The sequence below is a fragment of the Gossypium arboreum genome, chromosome 3 (genome assembly GCF_025698485.1).
Source record: "Gossypium arboreum isolate Shixiya-1 chromosome 3, ASM2569848v2, whole genome shotgun sequence".
NCBI lineage: Eukaryota > Viridiplantae > Streptophyta > Magnoliopsida > Malvales > Malvaceae > Gossypium > Gossypium arboreum.
This window is the reverse complement of record NC_069072.1, coordinates 69,827,234-69,847,746: the sequence shown is the minus strand read 5'-3', so window position 1 is coordinate 69,847,746 and position 20,513 is coordinate 69,827,234. Positions and strand designations below refer to the sequence as shown.

Here is a 20,513-nt window from a genome sequence, read left to right as displayed (position 1 = left end):
CCGAGCTGTCTGACGACACAACGCACACCTCGCCCACGCCATCGCCGAACCCCGACGAAGCCATGACGCCACCCGACAAAATGGCCTCCTTCTCGTCACACAATGCAAGCAACGCCGCACCACCATCACCTCTCCAAGCCGAACACCCCCTTCTCTCCCTACCACCGCCGTCACCCCTTGCTACCTACGCCACGATGCCACCACTAGGAGTGGCACCCGAACCGTCGCACCACTGGCCCCGCCGAGATAGGACTACCCGAGCTTCGGCCCAACCCACATCCACACATGTCGGGACCTACTCCAACACCAATACTGACACCTCTGACCATGCCGCAAGTTCTACTAGTGCTGAGAGTCGCCACGATCAGCAACCACTGCCTACTCATGGCCGAACCTATCGGTCTCGCACATCCGTCTTACCACCCGAGTGCCATCTAAACGGCGTCGCACCACACCGACTGAACGAGTTTTTCGACAGAGACATCATGACAACGCACCCACTCAAGCCCAACCTTCGATGACCGTTGAACAACGCCTCGAGCGTATCGAGGCTCGACTCGACACTTTTGGCCAGCAACTAGCGGATCTCATCACCATCATACGTGAACGACAGTGATTACATGGGAGTTCTTCTAAACTTTTCTTCTACCCATTTATTTATTTAGTCTACATCGAGGACTATGTGTTTTAAGTAGGGGGAGGAAGTTATTCATGTCGTTTTAGCTGCTGAATTTTTGTTGTTGCTGCTGGTTTGGTTGTTGCTATTGTTGCTGGCTCACTATTTTTTTTGGAATATCTTGCCTCTTTTCATGCCCAAGAATTTAACCATGACTTTGCCACTGTTTGACTTTCATGCATGATTCTTACCTTCTAGGGAAGTTATGATTTTTCCCATAGATGATGCCATCTCCACTATTTTATTTTTATTAGGCTAAAAATAATTGTGATTAATAGAGTTAACTCTATCTTGCTTTTTGTAAAATTGATCAAGTTTAATCTAAAGTGAACGCTTAAAATGATTGCATGCTTAATTAATGTTCATGGCTATTAGGTGATTATTGAAACTTGTTCTTGACACTTAAATTGTTTTTCCCGAAGTTCTCAAAATTTTAATTTAATTGTTAATAATTTTTTCCATGGTTATGAGTACAGCTTAGAACGTGACTGACTGAGTAACCGGGGTAGGGTGCTTGGGTTGTCATTCTACTTCGCGTCAAAAGGTTGTGTGCCGTGATAGTTAAAGCTCTGCTAACCGGAATTAATTCTTAAGAATGCGTTGGGCTGAGTAACCGGGGTTTGGTGCTTGGGTTGTCATCACTCTTCGCGTCAAAAGGTTCGACAGGTTCTTAGAAAAAATAAAGAAAAATAAAACGTATGTTGGGCTGAGTAACCGGGGTTTGGTGCTTGGCTGTCATCACTCTTCGCGTCAAAAGGTTCAACATACATACACACATACATAAATAAAATAAATTAAATTAAATTAAAAAGAAAAAAGAAAAAAAGGAGAAAAAAAAGAAAAAAAATATGTAAATAAATAAAGTTTGGGACTAAGGAAGAAACAAAGAGGGTGTCTTGGTAGGTTTAGTAATCCACCTAATTTCCATGAAATAATTCAAATCTGTGTGTATTAATTGGAAAACTTTTTCTATTTTACATAAAGCAAGCTTAGGGTTCTCTTTATTTTTCATATGCCTTTTTAACTAATTCTTATAAAACTTTGGAGTGGTATTTCTTTTATGGCAGAATCCAACTTTCACGGTGGACAGGAACCATACTTGAGGGCAAGCATGGGCTAAGTAGGGGGAATTTGATAATGCTCTAGAATAACGTATTTTTATGTATTAATCATGTGTTTATTCTGAGCTTAATCCTACTAATTTGAGCTATTTATGTCTTTTTATCTTTTAGGGACTAAATTGGAGGCGAAAAGTAAATTCAAGGGAAAAAGTGTCAATTTGGAGATTAAATGGGCCAATATGCAACGTGGGACAAATATGGTGCCAAAAGTGCGAACATGGAAGGCACAAGGACTTAAAAGCAAATAGAAGAGATTTTATTTTGGAAGACTCTATTTTATTTTATTTTATTTATATTAGGATAATTAATATTAAGATAAATATTAGGGTTATTTAATTTTAGGATTTTATTTTAGTTATCTTTATTTATCTTTAATTAAATGTATTTATCTTTTAGAATTTAAGTTAAATTAGACTATCTTCCTAGCACTATAAATAGGGGGTGAAGTGACTCTATTTGGGGTTCATCTTTTCTGTAAACACTCTCCCCCCAAAAGTCTTTTGCTCTTTCCATATATTTTTTTTTTACTTTCAATAAAATTTCTTTTTCCATAATTTTATTTACTTTCCCACCATTATCATGAGCCACTAAAACCTATCTAGCCGAAAGTTGTCAATATTCCCCAAAAAGGGTTCTTGAGGCCTAGAATCCGTACTTAGCCTTCTCGCCAAGTATTCATTGTTTCTCCGCACTACAGGCTGACGCTTTCGTCCATGGCCCTTAAGAAGTAAGTTTTTCAACGTATGCAAAGGCGGTCGCTTTGTATGTTTTGGAAGGATTACACAGTCGGTTCGTTAACTTACTGCGTCAGAGGTTGGCAAGCCAAAGAGACAAAATGGCGTGGGATTCGCCATTGAGAAGCGTTGATCTAACATAGATTATTGGCTAGAGTTAGGTTCCCTAAAAATCGTAAGTCTAATCTTTGGAGCTGGTGGTTGTAGGCGTCCTCTTCCACTATAACTGGCTTACTTGAGTCGAGAAGGATCATCCAAAAGCCAAGGATTGAGCCCAAGGTGGAATGAGACAACCGGAGGCTAGAACTTTCCCATAAGAATTTCTTTTCTCTTAAAACTCTCTTTATTATTTTTATTATTTTCGTAATCATAATTTCAGTAAACTTTAAATTCTGTTTTTATTTATTTTCGCTTCCAAAATCAATTCTTAAATTCTATTTTTTATTTTTTCTAGGAATGTAGGTTTTCTTGGGCACGATTCTGCCTAGGATTTCGAAAAACAAGCATTCGTATAATCTGGTCCCTGAGGATTCGACCCTACTTCCCCTTTACTATTTCTTTTTCGCTATTTTACAGGGAATAGGATATTTTTGGTGCTCTCAATGCATCAGTAAAAGTTGTTTATCTAGCATTAAACTTGCATAATCTAGCGTTAGACATCAAAATACACAAGTATCTAACATGGTTCAAACCCTAGACCTCAATCATCTCTCAAATTAATGGTAGAAATAGATAGATTAGTTTACAAGGATTTCAAAAACATAAAAATCATTAAAAACGGGGCTAAAACGGACTTACAATCGAGCTTGAAAAGTGGAAAAACCCTAGCTATGCCTTCCTTGCAAATTTTGGCGAAGCATGAAGAAGATGGACTAAATTTTGGCTTGATTTTTGGTTTTTAATTCATTTAATTACCAAATGACCAAAATGCCCTTTTCTCAAAATACTAAAATTCTCTTACCTCATGTCTATTTTTTTCCAACTTAAAGTAAAATGGTACCATCTAAGGACCTTCAATTTAAAATTTCATAACAATTAGACACCTCTAGCATGTAGAACTCAACTTTTGCACTTTTTACAATTTAGTCTTTTTTGCTAAATTGAGTGCTCAAATGTCAAAATTTTCGAACGAAATTTTCACGAAATCATTTTGTAAAATTGTAAACCATAAAAATGTAATAAAAACAATTTTTTCTATATCGGATTCATGGTCCCGAAACCACTGTTCCAACTAGGCCCAAAATCGGGCTGTTACAGCCAAGAATGAGTAAACGAGCAAGGGTGGAAAAATCTTTTGGATATGATTTTCTAACCTTTATGCTAGAGGCTGAACCTCAAATTTATAACGATGTTATATAGTCATCCAAAAGTATTTTATGGAAATATGCTATTAAAAGTGAAATTGACTCTATCATGAAAAATCATACGTGATAATTAGTGAATCTTTCTTCAAGAATTAAACCATTAAATTCTAACTGGATTTTCAAATGGAAAATAAAAGTAGATGGAACAATTGATAAGTACAAGGCCATATTGGTTATAAAAGATTATAGACAAAAGGAAGGCCTTGACTACTTTGATACTTTTTCTCCAGTATCCAAAATAACTTCTATAAGAATGATACTTGTAATTGCCACATTGTGGAATCTAGAAGTACATCAATGGATGTTAAAAAAACTTTCCTAAATGGATATCTTAATGAAGAGATTTACATAGAATAACTTGAGGGTCATGTAGTTCTAGGATAAGAAAGGAAAGTTTGTAAATTGGTGAAGTCTTTATATAGACTTAAACAAGCACCAAAGCAATGGCATGAAAAGTTCGATAATCTCACGATGACAAATGGCTTTAAGATTAATAAGTGTGACAAATGTGTGTATGTAAAAACTACCGACATTAAGTATATAATCATATGCTTATATGTTGATGACATACTTATTGTTGGAAGTAACAATGAAATGGTAAAACGTACCAAAGACATGTTAACTTCAAGATTTGACATGAAAGATATGGGGCTAGCTGATGTGATTTTGGACATCCAAATCAAAAGGTCATCTGAAGGTTTCATATTGACTCAGTCACATTATGTGGACAAGATTCTTGGGAAATTTAGCAAGGATGATTCTGGTATAGCCAGAACTCCAATAAATACGAACCAACATTTGTCCAAAAACAAATGTGAAAGTGTTGACCAAATGGAATATGCAAGGGTCATAAGCAGTCTAATGTACCTTATGAGTTGTACTAGATCAGATATTACTTTCATTGTGAGTAGTTTAAACAGATTCACAAGCAATCCAGGGGAAAACCACTAGAAAGCAATTGTGAGGGTACTGAGATATCTCAGATATACTCAGGATTACATAATGCATTATTCCAAATATTCTACTATTGTAGAAGGATTCTTTGATGCTAGTTGGATATTTGATATTCAAGATGCTAAAGGCACAAGTGGATATGTTTTTATATTGGGAGGAGAAGCTGTGTCATAGAAATCCTCAAGACAAATGATTATAATCAGACCCATAATAGAATTTGAGTTTGTAGCTCTAGACAAATCTGGAGAAGAGGTTGAATGGCTTCAAAACTTCTAGGAGGATATTCCTACAGGACAAAGCCTGTGCCCACAATATGCATATATTGTGACAACAAAGCAACAATTGGTAAAGCACAGAACTTAATGTATAATGGTAAGTCGAGACATATGCGTCGTCGACACAATACCGTTAGACAACTAATCTCAAATAGAATTATCGTTGACACAATACCGTTAGTCAACTAATCTCAAATAGAGTTATCTCTATTATTTTTTTAAAATCAAAAGATAGCATTGCGGATCTGCTAACTAAAGGCTTAAATCAAGATCAAGTTGATAAAACATCGAAAGGAATGAGACTAAAGCCCATGGAAATTAAAAGAGCTATGTGAAGGAAAACCCAACTTAGTTGACTAGGGATCCTAAGATCTAGGTTCAAAAGGATAACTTACTTGCATAGACCTTGTGAGATCACTATGGGGGTTTTTATCCCTAGTTCATTCCTATGATATAAACAATGATAAAAACTGGGATATGTTAAGCAATGCTTTTAATGGCCATTGTATGTTTCAGTGAGCCGAGCAACATAAGTCACCTATGTGAGAGTGAAGTAGGGTCGATTCGAGGAGACTACTAGGGCATAATTCTCTCAAACTCTTGCAGAACAAGGAGATGTTCACAACCATATGAACATACTCATGAGAACTAAAATCTTGCCAAATAAGTAGTTGTGTGAGGTATAACAACATTTACACAAACGACAGAACCATTCAAGGACATTCTGTGTACAGGTCAGCTACTAAAGTAAATATACTTTCACAAGGGAAGGTTCAAGGGCTGACGCCTACCTATCCCATGCAACTATCAATCATAAATTCTATCACCACATCGAGTCAATGTTTTTCATTAAAACTATCAATTTCATTAATGTTGGGGATTGTTGGAAAAAATAAATTTTTAGAAGCTTTGAAGCATATTCTCGGTTGGTAAAGGTGAAGATTTAAATCATAAAATTATGGTTTTATATTCTACCTCATGAGACCTTTACAATGGTATATCATATGCTCAAAATGGTTGAGTGATGAGTGAGAAATTGATGCTCAAAGTAAGCCACTTGTGAATTTATGTTGAGGAAAATGGAAAGTTCAGTTCCATATTACTTAGATATCAAATCTGGAATATGTTTATATATATGAATCAACTTGGTGGTTATTGAATGACTAAGCTAATGCTTTCCCTCACGTGTAGGGGGTGCAAATCCAAACTCGTCGGGGTTTGGGTGCACCCGTACGACATGGGAGACGCGAAATGTTTGGACCAACCTAGCCCTTCTAGGCCCTGCAAATATTTTAGCCCAATACGTAATTTTGATTTTTCCTTAGCAAAACTTATCTCTTTAAATTCTGTTTGGAATTAAAAGGACAAATATTAAATTGAGTTTAATGACTCCTTTAATTCACATGTTAATTTGGGTTTTTAATGGCTCCTTAATTCATGGACGTTATTGAAATTTAATATTTTGGTCACTCCTCTGTTAAATCACTAACAATGGCCTCTTTTTTTTTTTTATTTGGATGATAAAATTTAACCTTCCAATATTTATAGATTCTATCAATTTAGTTCTAATTCTAAGTTTAACTATTTACTTTATATATTCTTTCAATTTAGTCTTACTTCTTAAAAATTTAAAATAAAAAAGACTTTAAAAACAAAAAAAATAAAAGTTCATATTTCGATAAAAATACATACAAAGTTATAAATAAATGAATACCTATTTTTCTTTTTTCGACATAAATTTATTTATTAAAACAATTATTTTATTTTATGAATAAAATATTTTTAAAAACCTCACAAACAAGATTTAAATCGATTCAAACTTTTCCTTTTCCTTTTAGTTTATTTTATAAATAATAACTTTTATCATACGTCTGGCCTTGTTCCTTAGTCATCATCAAATTTATTGAGCGTTGGGCACCACTTTCTCTTACAATCATCAATATCACTTACTCTAAACTTTTTTATTTCATTGTCCTCCATAATCGCGCCATTGAATTAGGAATCAATTGTGGAGCTACCCACAGGCCTTCCACCTAATGGGTCTTTAAGACTCCATTCTCACCTATATATCTCTAATCATGCCCGCCCTCAAACGTAACAAACTCGTTACAGGCAACAACCTATAGGCATCGATTCTCACCCTTTTTGACCACAAGCTATAATTTTTAACCCAACCTGAATATGGTTGTCGTTAATATTGAAAAAAAGGGAAAAGTTGAATCATAAGTCTTTTTCATGGATTTCCTCCTTAAATTGTTTTATTTATAAGGTTATTATTTTATTTATAAACTTATTTTAATAGACAAATTTTATGTTAGAAACTGCTAAAAATACATGTTCATTTATTTTAAAATATTTTTATAAATTTGTATGTATTTTTATTGAAAATGAACTTTTAAATATTTTTATTATTTTTAAGAATAAAGACTGAGTTTACAAAATATGTAAAATTGTGAGTTAAAATTGTTTAATTTTTAGATTTAGGATTAAATCAATAAAATCTATAAATATTGAAAGGCTAAATTTGTTATTATGTCAATAAAAGAAGTCACCATTAGTGATTTAAAGAATGAGTGACCAAAATATAAAATTTCAATAATGTTAATGACTAAAATAGAAAATTTTAAACCTTGATGACCAAAATAGAAATAGGCTAATAATTGGGTGACTCTATCATTTACTTAAATTTAGTATGAATAATTTATAATAAATAAGATAATTATTTAGTAGGTTAAAAGTATGAGAAATTATATTATATTTTGAGATTATTTGAAGGATATTAGTAAAATAATAAATAATTATATTTAAAATAACATATATCTTAAAACTAAAATATTATTATTGTATAAAACTAGCTTTTAAATTTAAATAATATAGAAACGTGTTTGAAAAGTTATAATATAATTATTCAAATTTTTAGTAGCAATTAAGAAAAAACGATTTTGTAAGTTTAATAATGGAATGATAAAAAAAAATATGCATTGTTGGATGATTTACCCAGAAAGGAAACAACAGGGCAGATTGGTGCTAAAACCTCAACAAAATTGCAAAACCCCAAGCCTCTGCTAATAAGTGCAAGAATAATGGCAACATCGTATCCGCTGCACAATTGTGGGATTAGACAGAACTCGTTTCTAATTCCTGGCAGTGGCAGTAGAACCTCTGTCTTGGGCTTGAGATGGAGCGAATCTCAATTCTTCTGCAAAACCCACGCCCCTTACTATCGTCTTGGTATCATCAAGAGGAAATGCCGTCACAGCGCCGTAATCAGGGCCACCTCCTCTGGCTCCGATTATTATTCCACTTTGAACGTCAGTCGTGGTGCCACTTTGCAAGAGATTAAGACCTCTTACAGGAGTCTTGCTCGCAAGGTTCGTCGCTTTCTCCAATTAGCTTGCTGTTTATTTTAGAATTTCGCAGTTGTCTAACATTACTCCATCTTTTGGGAGGATTGAATTTATAACATTGGATTTGATTTTTTTTTTTTTTAAATTTGAAATGATATAATCTTTGCTTCTTATGGATAGCTTGAAAGTAACGAGTGTTGTTGCCTTGCCATTTTCTTTTTCATGCTAAATGGAATGAAATTAAGGGATATAAAGTAGTAGATTAATGAGACCGTCTATTTGATTTAAGATTAACCATTTTAGAAAACAATCTGTCTAGGTTTTTAATCAGAGTTGAAAAAAAATGTAAAAACATAGGTTATAGATTAAACTATTAGGAACTCATACGAGTTTTTAATGTTTACACGCCATTACCATATTTCGTCCTCTATTTTTATATTCATCCATTGGAAGACTGAATTAACCTATAAGATAGTCCAGTTCCATAGAGTTCTTGCATCAAGTTGATCTCAAACCAATGACCTAGTTGCTTCAAATGCCGAGTGTTCCTTTGAGATATTCATGCTACCTTCTATAATTGGAATGGTGAATTTTAATTATTGTGATGTCTTTGTATCCTTATTTTCACTTTAATCTGAAGCTATGGACTGTCTTTGGTTCTAACACCTGTGGAATCAGTCCAATATTTTCTAGTTTATGTAGAGAAAGAATGTAATTAGAATCCTAAAATGATTAGTATTATCTTTTAAAATCTTTCAGGGGCAGTGAACTATCTGGGTTTGCATGTAGGTCAGGTTTCTGATGATCAGCTTATGATTTTTGCTTGATTGTACCAGGATTTTTGCTAAATATTTGGGTAAATTGACTCTCTATGCATGAGGATGATTGGAAAGTAGATGGAATGTTAAAGGCTTAAGAGGATAATAAATATATGACTTGTTAGTTCATTTCTTGCCCTTAAATTTCCATTATCTTAACTGAATTAGAGGAAGGAAAAAGAGTTTTCATAAACCTTATGATATTTTATTTCCCTCATTCTCCTTTTCTTCTAGGTTGCATAGTGTTTGCTTCTTTCGATTCCCTATGCCCCTATTTTCAAAGCTATAGGCTGCAACATATTTGGGTGGACTGACTTCCCTAGAATTTTTTTCACTGCAAAGTTGATGGAGTAATAAGGCTCAAAATGGTAGTAAATATATACACTGTTTAGTTCATTTCATATCCTTCCTTACATTTCCATTACATTAACTAACTGAGATGGAAAAAAGAGCTTTCGAAAGTCTTCTAATATATTTTTTCCCTTCTCTATTCCCCTTTCTTTACGGGTAGCATGTTGTTTGTGTAAGATTATAAAATGAGTGTTGCTTTTATTTATTTTTTTTTTGGGGATAACTTGCCCATAGTGCATTTGTTTGTAAGAGTAAGAACATTCTGGTCGGACAAACGGATGTTGTCATGTTGTTACTTTAAGTAAATCTGCAATCTCGAGCTTCCTCTTGAGCTCAATTTTAGTAATACGGAAAATAAAGAACACGATATATGTGCCATTGGCACATGTCACGATTAATTGGATTAGCACCAGTTATTTTACTACATTTGATATGAGAGAGAGAGAGAGAGAGAGAGACCTTAGATGCTGATCCTTGATTGGATGGTTAAAAACTACTAGGTCAAGTCCTAGTTGTGTGACTTTGCCCGTTTATGTTTTAACTTATTCTTTAGTTCACATATTGTGCAATAATTGATATATCATTCAAAACAGTATCATCCAGATATGAATAAGACTCCTGGTGCAGAAGAGAAGTTCAAAGAGATAAGTGCTGCATATGAGGTTAGTATTGTTGTTTTTAAAGCTTTTCCTTGTAGAAGTGCATTCTTTTCTTCCAATCCTCCTGGACTCTCAAAAATGTAGTTGTTGTTTTAACTCTTAATATAATTCAATTTTATAAATTCAAATTTTTGTTCAAGTCTAATAATTCACTTACTAATATATTTCAAATAAAAACAGCATAAGCATGAAATTAAAAGTCATCATTAGACAGTAGCTCTAAATTTCCTTGATTAGTCTATTACAAAAAGTTAGTGAAAAAAAATTATATAGAAAGATAAATAAAGAATAGACAAGGAGAAAAGAATTAAAAGGAAAACAAATAGTAGAATAGATAAAGAATGTAGGGGGTGGGGGAACATGTTTACTTTTGATTGGCAGTGTCTACCTTTGGTTTTGAAGAGCTTGAGTGTTTGAAGGATGTTGAAGTTTTGTGTTTTGATGATTTAACAAAATTTTAACATAATAAAATTGATGATTAGAAAGTTTATAATTAATACAATAAAAAGAAATAATGGTATTTTAAGTTTTAAATTAAATAAAAAAAGAAAAAGAAATTTAAGTCAGTTTCGCTACTTCAATGAAGGAAATAATGTTATTTGAGTTAAAGAAAAAAAAAAGCAAAAGAAACTTAAAAAGTTAGCTGCACCGCTTCAGTGAAGTAAATAATGATGTTTGAGTTTTAAAATAAAAATAAATAAATAAAGAAACTTAAATAGTTGCTTCACCGCGTCAGTGAAATAAATAATGGTATTTGAGTTTTACACAAAAATTGGCTTTAGAAAGCTAGCTTTTTTGTCGCCTAGTGTTGTAGCCAAAGCACAGTAAAGTAAGCACCCAATAAAAGTAGCCTCGCCTGTGAAGGTCAAAGGTGAAATCTTGATTTTCCACTGTGCCTTAGCACCTAGGCAGGTGACTTAACAAGTGTTACTTAGGCCTACAAAATTTTTAAGGTCCAGGTTTTTAAACTCAAAACCCTGTTTGGAAAATTGAAAAGCCTATTTGCATATTGCTATTCGAGAGGCCTATTTGTGATTCAAAGAAAAGAAGCTCATTATAATTTTCTGTCATTTTAAAAGAAAAATTAACTAAAGGAAAAGAAAAGCCATTGTTATCCTTACTCACATCTTCATTAAATTAAATTGATTACTCAATACTTTTTAATTTAAGAAACATATCCTATTTTATTGAATTCATAACAAGCCCTTGCTCAAATATCCTTATATTCCTATATCTTGGATATTAGGCAATGTTACTTGTGTCTAAGATCGTGCCATGTTGAAACAGTTACTCCATTTTTGAGGAGTCCAAGCATCAAAGCTATTGATAGTATTGCACTTGCACTATATTCATCTTTTTATGTTGTGTCATAATGATGCATTTATGTAGGTCCTATCAGATAATGAGAAAAGATCTTTATATGATCGCTTCGGTGAGGCAGGTTTACAAGGAGAATATGATGGATCAGGTGATTATTCAGCAGCGGTAAGATAATGGCTAATTCTATTGCACTCTGCAAGTATCAAATGGCATGCTCTATGTTCACTAGTAATCTCCTCTCATCTACCCCACCTTGCTCTTCTTTTTATTAATTTGTTTTGGGTCAACGCATAGTTTAGGTGGGTGGGTGTGGTTGTTTTGTGGTTATATATTTGTAATATTTGGGATGCATGATTATGCTTCATGTTCTATGATCAATGTTCATCTTTAGGTTGATCCATTCGAAGTGTATAATGCATTCTTTGGTGGTTCCGATGGGTTCTTTGGTGGAATGGGTGAACCAGGAGGCTTTAACTTCAATTTGAGAAATAATGGAAGCAACGATCTTGATATTTGGTAACTGTCTACTTGGACGATTTTTCCTGGCCATCACATAATATGCTTAGATCTTTAAGAAAAATGTTGGACACCAAAAAGCAAACTGTCAAACTTAACCTTATGTCTAATAAAATGCAAACTAAAATTACAAATTGTAATATAAAAGTATATTTCTCAATATAACCTTAATGTTTAAAATATTAGATTGAAAAAGGAGGTAGAAGCTATACTTTTAATTATTGTTATATTATTATTTGTGTTGATTTGAGTAAATAATTCTTATTTTCTAACTTTGAATTTCATAATATTGTAGGTATGAACTTCATTTGAACTTTGAAGAATCTATTTTTGGAGGAGAGCGTGAAATTATGGTATCCTATCTTGAAACATGTAATGATTGCGGCGGAACAGGTGCTAAAACTAGTAGTTGCATAAAATCATGTACCGATTGTGGAGGTAAAGGAGGGTCAACGAAATCCAAAAGGACTCCATTTGGAGTGGCAATAGAGGTATTATATCCTCATGGCAACATTAAAGTGATTGATGATGCAATAATTGTTTATTCTCCAATTTACATTAAAGTGATTGATGATGCAATAGTTGTTTATTCTCCAATTTTTCTTCTCTAAATTGTTGTTTTCTATTTTCAGTTTTCTTGCCAACTTGTGGAAGGAATTGTAGATCTGCATTCGTAGTATCTATATACTTTATATTAAACTTGAATAATAGGATTAAATCATGCTATTTGTTGAGCTAATTGGGCACCAAAACTCAAGTGTTACATTTGAACTTGGCATTCTCATATTAAATGGGAAGAATGGAATAAACTTTTGTACCTCCATGTTGTGGGAAATAGCTAAATTTGGTAGGTAAAGAAAAAGAGGATATGCAAAAACAAGTCAAAAAGGAAGCAAAATTTGAAGAAGAACAAGGAGGGTGAAGGAAAGAATAAAGAGCTGTCACTTTTTGGTGGCTATGTGCTTGGATTTTGTTACAAACTATAACTTGATTCTAGACGTGATTGTAGGGATAGATTAGCAGATTCTTAGGAATCTTTTAGATTAATATTATTTGATTATTTCCTTGTATAAAGTTCTCATCTCTGTATGAATACTCTTGTAAATTAGTAGTAAAATACATCTCATCTCCTTTTCCATGTGATTGTAGGGATAGATTAGCAGATTCTTAGGAATCTTTTAGATTAATATTATTTGATTATTTCCTAGTCCTTTTTCTTTCTGCAATTATTTTTTTTCCCGTTAGCTTTGAACATACAATATACTTGTATCCTATTGCGCTGACTCTACGAGTTTTGGAAATTTGGATGAGAGTTAGACACTAAGAACATGTATATAGACCTTAGGCAGTATAATGGTTCTATGCCTAGATTGCATCTTGCGCCCTGGGCATCGCTAAAAGGACAGGCTGCACAATTTCTGTCATTAATCAAAACTATAAGTAGTAAGCCCAAGAGCAATTGTTTAACTTTAACTTTTTGTTACCTGACCTGTTATTTAATTTTAGAAATCAGTTTTATCTTTAGCATATGTTATATAGATAATATGTTATATTTCTAGGTTTCTACTTGCTCAAGCTGTGGTGGCAAGGGCAAGATAATCACTGAAAAATGTCGAAGATGTAGTGGCTACTGTAAAGTAAAAGTGAAACGGAGTATGAGAGTAATCATACCCCCTGGTGTTGCTGATGGTTTCACAAAGCGAATACGTGGAGAAGGCAATGTTGATAAGAAAAGGTATCAATCTAGTCAAGTTTTCTTTATGTTGGTCTTTGCATATGGGGATCTCTTTTTCCCCTTTTATATATGAATTCATTCGGAGATATGAAGTTGGGTGAGTGTTTTCTTTTTTCCTTGGCCGGCAAGTAGGGTGAGTTGATAGTAGATTGTGATGGTATTTCTGGTTTTTGACTTATAGTTGGCTAAGCAGCCAAATTGAGTAGGATTGATCTTAGGGTTGGAATTGAGAGAAGCGGAAAGCAATATGAAGAAATGACGAACTTTGGAAGCTTGGTTCTCTTTCCTGAAAAGGGGCTATTTCTCTTGTTGGTTTTGTTAAGTGGTGTTGTCCCAGTCTGTTATGTATTAGTAGGTTTCCTGTGGTCTTATATTGAAGCTGGACCCCTCCATGCTTAATGGGGTCAATCTGCTAAATGACTCCTTTGATTCTATCCATATTCAGGAATCTTTTTCTTCAATATTGGGTAAATGACTCATTTTTATATTTCTGTATTCTTTTGATTTCTTATTTTGTTTTTATTGTTAGCTAAGAGTAATGGTATTAAGTAATGAAGGTGAGTGCTCTGAAGTAAAGCTTGTTAGTTTGTTTAATGCAATAGTCTCTATCAGACACAAGAAGGGAGATTCAGCTTGAGCTTTGGGCGTCTTATTTTTATTAGTCATTTTGTTTTGAGAATCTTTCTCTTCTCACATCTGTTTCCATCTTATATATTTTGGTTAGAATTTTTTTGTACATAGGAAACTTGTATCTTGCAATAACAGAGCCATTTCTCTCTCTAGGGGATTTGCTGGTGACCTCTTCGTAGTCCTCCGTATAGGAGTAAAGCAAGGAATTTGGAGGGACGGTCTCAATCTTTACTCAAAGATCAATGTTGACTACACCGAGGCAATACTCGGGACAGTGGTGAAGGTACTTGTTGACTTTTTGTTACCCCATATTAATTTAATCATCAGCCTTAATGTGTTTGGCTAGTATATTACAAAGTGAATGTAGCCCTTAATATATTACAAGGGGTTTCAATTCTTTTTAAGGTGAGGGGTAGCCCATAAGATATTGTTCAGAGAGCATCATTCCAAATTGAATATACAAGTTTATACTGATAGATGCATTATTATAAAAAGTTGTACATAAGTTCAGAAAATTAACACACACATTACCTCAAAGTCACAAAATATCACATGGAAATAATTCTAATTAAAACCAGTAAAATAGAAAAATTTTGATGTGATATGGAATTAAGTTATAAAATGCTAAATGATATTTTTCTTGTCCTCATAAAGACTTCTACTAGTTATGCTTGAACCATAAATAAACCCACAAAGCAGTCGGAGGAACAAATTTAAATTCCTCAACATACATATGCTGTTTACTTAACACAGACCAATAGCCCCTTCTAAATTATGAAATAAGTAGAACGCAAGGGAAAAGACATTAGTTATAAACTGCTGTTAAAGATGATTTCTATGCCTTATTCAACTTTTTTGTTTTTTTGAATCTTGCCAAGAAATGCAAGAATTGAAAGTGGGATTGGGCATGGCTAGTCTTTTACCTTCTGAATCTAACTTGGACTTTGTCCAGTTTTTGGAGGCTGTTAGTGCATTTCATATGGATAAATTAGTTAGAATTGTGTTATATCATGCCTCAAACAAGTACCTTGTGATGAATTGGAGTCTAGTTTTCTCTCAAGACTGAATACCCCATGGTGTTTGAATTCTCCCTGCTTCCAGGTTAACTTAAAAATAGCTTCTAAAGCATATGCTAATATCTGACCCTATTGGTTTTCTGTTACCAACGTCCTATATGGGAACTTGATTATGTTTTGTATTATTTTTTTGGGCAAATTATTTTTTACTCATCAGCTTCTAGGAGCACCACATTCTTAACATAGCCTACTGTCGAGATGCTTAGGAACCTAGGACCAGCAATTTCCCTTGCAACCAAACGAGAATAAGTTGGCCATAGTTAGAATAATTAAGTCCAAGTGAATATAATGCCACCAAAAACTCCAAAGGAACCTATGTGGGATAGTAACTTCAAAAACTGTGGCTATGATGAACAAATGTCACAACAAACTACTTGGCTTATCATGCCAAGTTAGACATCCAGTCTACATTGACTCCGCAATTGTGGGAGGCCTACTTGAATACAAGGATAAAACCACTTAAAATTAGTTTTTTCATACATATTCCATTCATATCAAGTACTTTGGTTTTTTGTGCTCATATCAAGCACCATAAAATGTAAAGCAAGTATCTATATGTTCTGTAAGTTTGTCTCTAAGCGAGTCATTATACACTGAAGCACTTCTGGTCCTTAATTTTCCATGTGTCTGAGAATTCTTTTTATCTTTAATCAATAATTTTAAATTTCAGGTAGAAACTGTTGAAGGTATTAAAGATCTTCGAATCCCCTGTGGGATTCAGCCTGGTGATGCAGTGAAACTTTCACGCTTGGGAGTTCCAGATGTCAACAAACCTTCAGTTAGAGGTGATCATCACTTTATTGTGAATGTTCTGATCCCAAAAGATATCAGGTATTTATCCGGCAATACCTGCATACTACTTCATGCATCTTCAATAGTTACAATTGCAATAGTTTAGTTTCTATGGTCCTTATTTCTGAATTTCTTTTTGCTCCTGAAGATGTGTTTCTTTTTGCTCCTGAAGATGTGTTAACCTAACCTTTTTATTGAGGGTATGAGACCTGTTCCGTAGTTACTAATAGGGAACAGTGAAAATATTATTTCTATTATGCGATTAACATTGAGATTAAAGCTTGTTGGAAGATACTTTGGAATGATATGATTGTGACATGGAATAGGAGAAAAATGATAACATGGAAACTTATAATTAGAAACAAGAATTACCAAGGGAGGAGAAAATTGGGAGCTATAGAAGAAATAGGGTGAGAAAACCACAATAATCAACAGGAGGAGAAATACTGCTTACTCAATTTTCTCTGTCATTGAAACCTACATTAAATTGAAATAATAAAAATAACTAATGAACTAAACCAAATCCTAATAACAGCATGAATCACCAAATATAACCATGATCAAAGGTATCTCCAAATGTATAAAAGCACAAGGCATCAGATTTTGATTATACCTGTGTTGGTTCTTTTTCTTTTCCATACAAAGCAAAGAAAAAGCTGCGCCCTGAGGATTGTTTTCTTGAAAATGCATTAGCTTCTGTGTTAAGTAGCACATTAGGTAGGAGTTGGCTGTAAAAGATATGATATAAAAAATTTGCGTGGTTATATAAGTGATTAGGGGTGCACCAATGCACATATAAGTAATTTGCACTTTACTTAGGTTTTGGTTTAGCTATAAATGCTTATGTTATTTTTTTTGGTTAAAGTACCTGGGGGGTCCTTGTATTATAGGGACTGGATTGATTAGTCCTATTGTTAAGTGAATTAATTTAGTCCCTATACTATTAAAAAGAATCAAATAAGTCCAAATTGTAACTGGGTTAACATTTACTATATAAAAATGTCCTGAAAATTATTTTTTTTCAATTGCAGTTCTATTCCAAGCAAAAGATTTCATTTATAGAACCATATAAACTTTAAAAATGTTTACTCTGTTAAATAGTAAATGATATTTTTTGAACTGTAAATGTTAACTCTTTCCAATTTGGCCACATTTGATTCTTTTTAATAGTACAAGGACTAAATTGATCCATTTAATAGTAGAGGGACTAATTTGACCAGGTTCCTATAATAGAGGGATCTCTTAGGTACATTCACCATTTTTGTTTCAGATAGATTTTGGGTATTGAACATTTAGTTATTGTGATATTTGAGATATTTTCCCCTCAGATGATGCTGTCTAGTTTTCTCCCTAATCTTCTGTGTCTTCCCAAGTGTATATTTCTCTCTAATTGCTTCCATTTCTGAATCTCTCTCTTGATTTCCATATTCTCTCTGAACACCTAGGGATATATTTAATTATATTATGTATAAATTATTGTATTCAAAAGTTAGGTCACAGAGCTAGTTAAGCTAAGTTTGAACTTGACTCCAATTTTTACTAGAGTAGCCCGACATTGAATGAGTCAAGCTCAAGTGCCATTGAGCAAATAGCTTACAAGTAGCTTGATTCGGCTACTTGCCACCCAAATTTTGTTTTGAACCTTCTGTGAAAAAGTCAAGTTCAAATATTCATTTTTGTGCAAGAAACACGTTGTACTCAGTGCCATTTTGGTCTCATGTCAAAACTGCTATATCACCCTAAGGTGTGGAGTCACTGTTAAACAGATTCTGTGCAAGGGGAAAACTTAGCAAAATTCTATTATTCTCTTCACATACATTGCTTGTAGTGAGGCAATGTCTGGTAACCCTTTGCATGAGTTTAGCTACTTGAAATGATTTTGAAATAAGAAATGATAATTTCCTAAAATTATTTATTCACACAACGTAGAGTAAAAAGTTTTAAATGCTACAAACATTCAGGAGAAAATATGTTTTATCTTTTAAAAGGGAACTTAATGACAAAAACGGAAGAATATTTTCTTTGAAATTTCTGTTCATAGAATTGAGAGATATTTTGATTAATGACAATAATCACAATTGTGGTCAAACGTGTGAATGTTAATCTGAAGAGACGGACACATCCTAAGAGTTTGTTCAACCTATTCTTTTTAAATCAAAAGTTCAGCTTAGTATATAAATCGATTAAACTCAGTTAACCACTCCTATTTATATCAATGAAAAATTCAAAATTGACTCCTATGCCTAATACAAAATGAATTAGGAAATCCCTTGTTAAGATGATATACATATATAACAATACTCAGTGGTTTTAAAAATTGGACTGGACTCTGTGGGCATGAACTAGTAACCTATTCATTTAAAAGTTATGCTTAAACCAAATAATAACTGGAGCAGTCAACTTTCTGGTTAAACACTCCAGATTTGCATCAATTTCTTATTTTGAATTATTATTGATCTTTTGAAAGGATATCTTTCACTTTGTGGGGTTTGAACTCATACCTTACCTTTCAATTGATAATGAAACCATTAAGTCAATGTAAACCATTAAGTTAATCTATTGCTATTTAGTACTCATTTAATAGTAAAACTCATTTCATATGACCCTTTCAGTTGAGCCCAGCCAATTGAATTTGTTGAACTGGCAACTATGCTAGGTTTTGATAATAGGCCAATTTTTTATTGATTTTAGGGTAGTTTTTTGTGTCCTTTTTTGGCTTTGAAAGGTTTTTGAGTTTTTGGGTTTTTTTGAATGTATTGAGGATGAGTATTTAGGTTTGGGGTTTGAGTGAGGGTTGCTAGTTTCCTGTCTGGATTTTAGAACATCTTTTGGTGCTTAGGTATTTGGTTTGGTAAGTGTGAAATGATTATTTCAATAGTTTGCTGATCTGATTTTGTTGTGAGAAATTATTTTGGTTTGGAACCTAAGAGTTGTTATGATGGTAATGGTAGTAACAAAGAACGCGAACTTATTGAGGAAGTAGCTTCACTCAAAGTGTCTAAGAGAAGCTGTCTTTCTGATGGTATTGGTTCTTTCTCCTTCTAATTGAAAGTGTTTATTGACTTTAAAAAAGGTACATGTTTCATTTACTATTGTGTGATTGTATCTTCCAGGGATGCATGAAGCTGGTGAATCCAAAGAGCGTGCTTCGATTAAACAAACCAGTCGCGTTGCATCATTGTGGAACTCAGTTAAGACCTTCTTGGGGTACTGTATTCTTCTGAATTCTTTGATCTCCCAAATTAAAGCCTGAGAAAATTCATGCTCGGATTTGAAGCATAAAATGTTAGGGTATCCAACTAGCAAGTGCTGGTTCTATGTAAAGAGGCATTATTATACTAAAATATGGTGTGTTATTTGCAGGCGAAGAGAGTCCCGAGAAGGGTTTGCGTCAATTACAGCAGACGCATCATCAGCGTCACTGTTGCGGTCACATTGCAAGTCATATAGCAGCCTATTAACAGTTTCATATTTCACGATTTTCGTATTTACTTTAATTTGGACATTGATGCGGAGAAACAAAAACTGCTGCATTGGGTTGAATCATAGAAAACACACATCATAGTGATAGCACCCAACAAGTGATTTTGGGCGGAGACTTTATTTATTATATGATTAATTGAGGAATCTAAGTGCTTGTTAAATTGCTATTATGCTACTATCCCATCTCTCTCATAATCCTTGAATTCGAGTTTTGCTTAATCCACCCACATTCAGGAATCTGACGCCTTTGTCTTTTCACAAACTTGTACTAATTAATCATCAATTGTTTTCTTTTTTACATTTCCAAATAATTTCGTTATTTTATTCATCAATGCATTGTAATTATTTAAATTTTATTTACTTTTCTTAATAATGTTTTTAATTATTGTATTTAGTATAAAGTAACATTTTCATTTTATTTGTTAAAAATAATTAAAATATATTTACTTATTTAATAATTTAAATATTATAAAAATAAATAGGGTAAATTATCTAGTTTGACATTTAATTTTTAGGGTGTTTACATTTTGGTCACCCAAAATGAAATTATGTAATTTGATTACTCAATTTTAGGGTTTAATGGCGGTTAACTATACATGTCATATCATGTTTGTGTTTTCATTTTGATCGCCTAACTTTTACGTTACTTTCATTTTGGTCGT

At 33.3% G+C, this 20,513-nt stretch overlaps 1 protein-coding gene across 6 annotated transcripts; it reads left to right on the top strand.

Annotated features, from left to right (window-relative positions):
* Positions 1–8,033: 8,033 nt before the first annotated feature.
* On the top strand, positions 8,034–20,088 carry LOC108464537 (uncharacterized). 6 transcript variants are annotated; one of them, XM_053025736.1, is made up of 11 exons: positions 8,034–8,495; positions 10,234–10,302; positions 11,689–11,784; positions 12,011–12,135; positions 12,431–12,626; positions 13,695–13,870; positions 14,654–14,783; positions 16,247–16,407; positions 19,320–19,390; positions 19,482–19,559; positions 19,732–20,088. In XM_053025736.1, the coding sequence occupies exons 1-11, from the start codon at positions 8,208–8,210 to the stop codon at positions 19,827–19,829; spliced, it is 1,488 nt and encodes a 495-aa protein (XP_052881696.1). In that variant the 5' UTR covers positions 8,034–8,207; the 3' UTR covers positions 19,830–20,088. The 6 variants fall into 6 exon arrangements, 5 of the variants coding, with proteins under 5 accessions (XP_052881696.1, XP_017620377.1, XP_017620376.1 ...); XM_017764888.2 differs by having other exon boundaries at positions 8,035–8,495; positions 11,699–11,767; positions 19,482–19,575; XM_017764887.2 differs by having other exon boundaries at positions 8,035–8,495; positions 19,482–19,575.
* Positions 20,089–20,513: the final 425 nt, after the last annotated feature.

Coding starts and splice junctions, on each gene's coding strand:
- LOC108464537 (XM_017764887.2), top strand. CDS start 8,208: ATGGCAACATCGTATCCGCTGCACAATTGTGGGATTAGACAGAACTCG. Junction 8,496..10,233: donor ACAGGAGTCTTGCTCGCAAG/GTTCGTCGCTTT, acceptor CATTCAAAACAG/TATCATCCAGATATGAATAA. Junction 16,408..19,319: donor CTGATCCCAAAAGATATCAG/GTATTTATCCGG, acceptor TGGTAATGGTAG/TAACAAAGAACGCGAACTTA.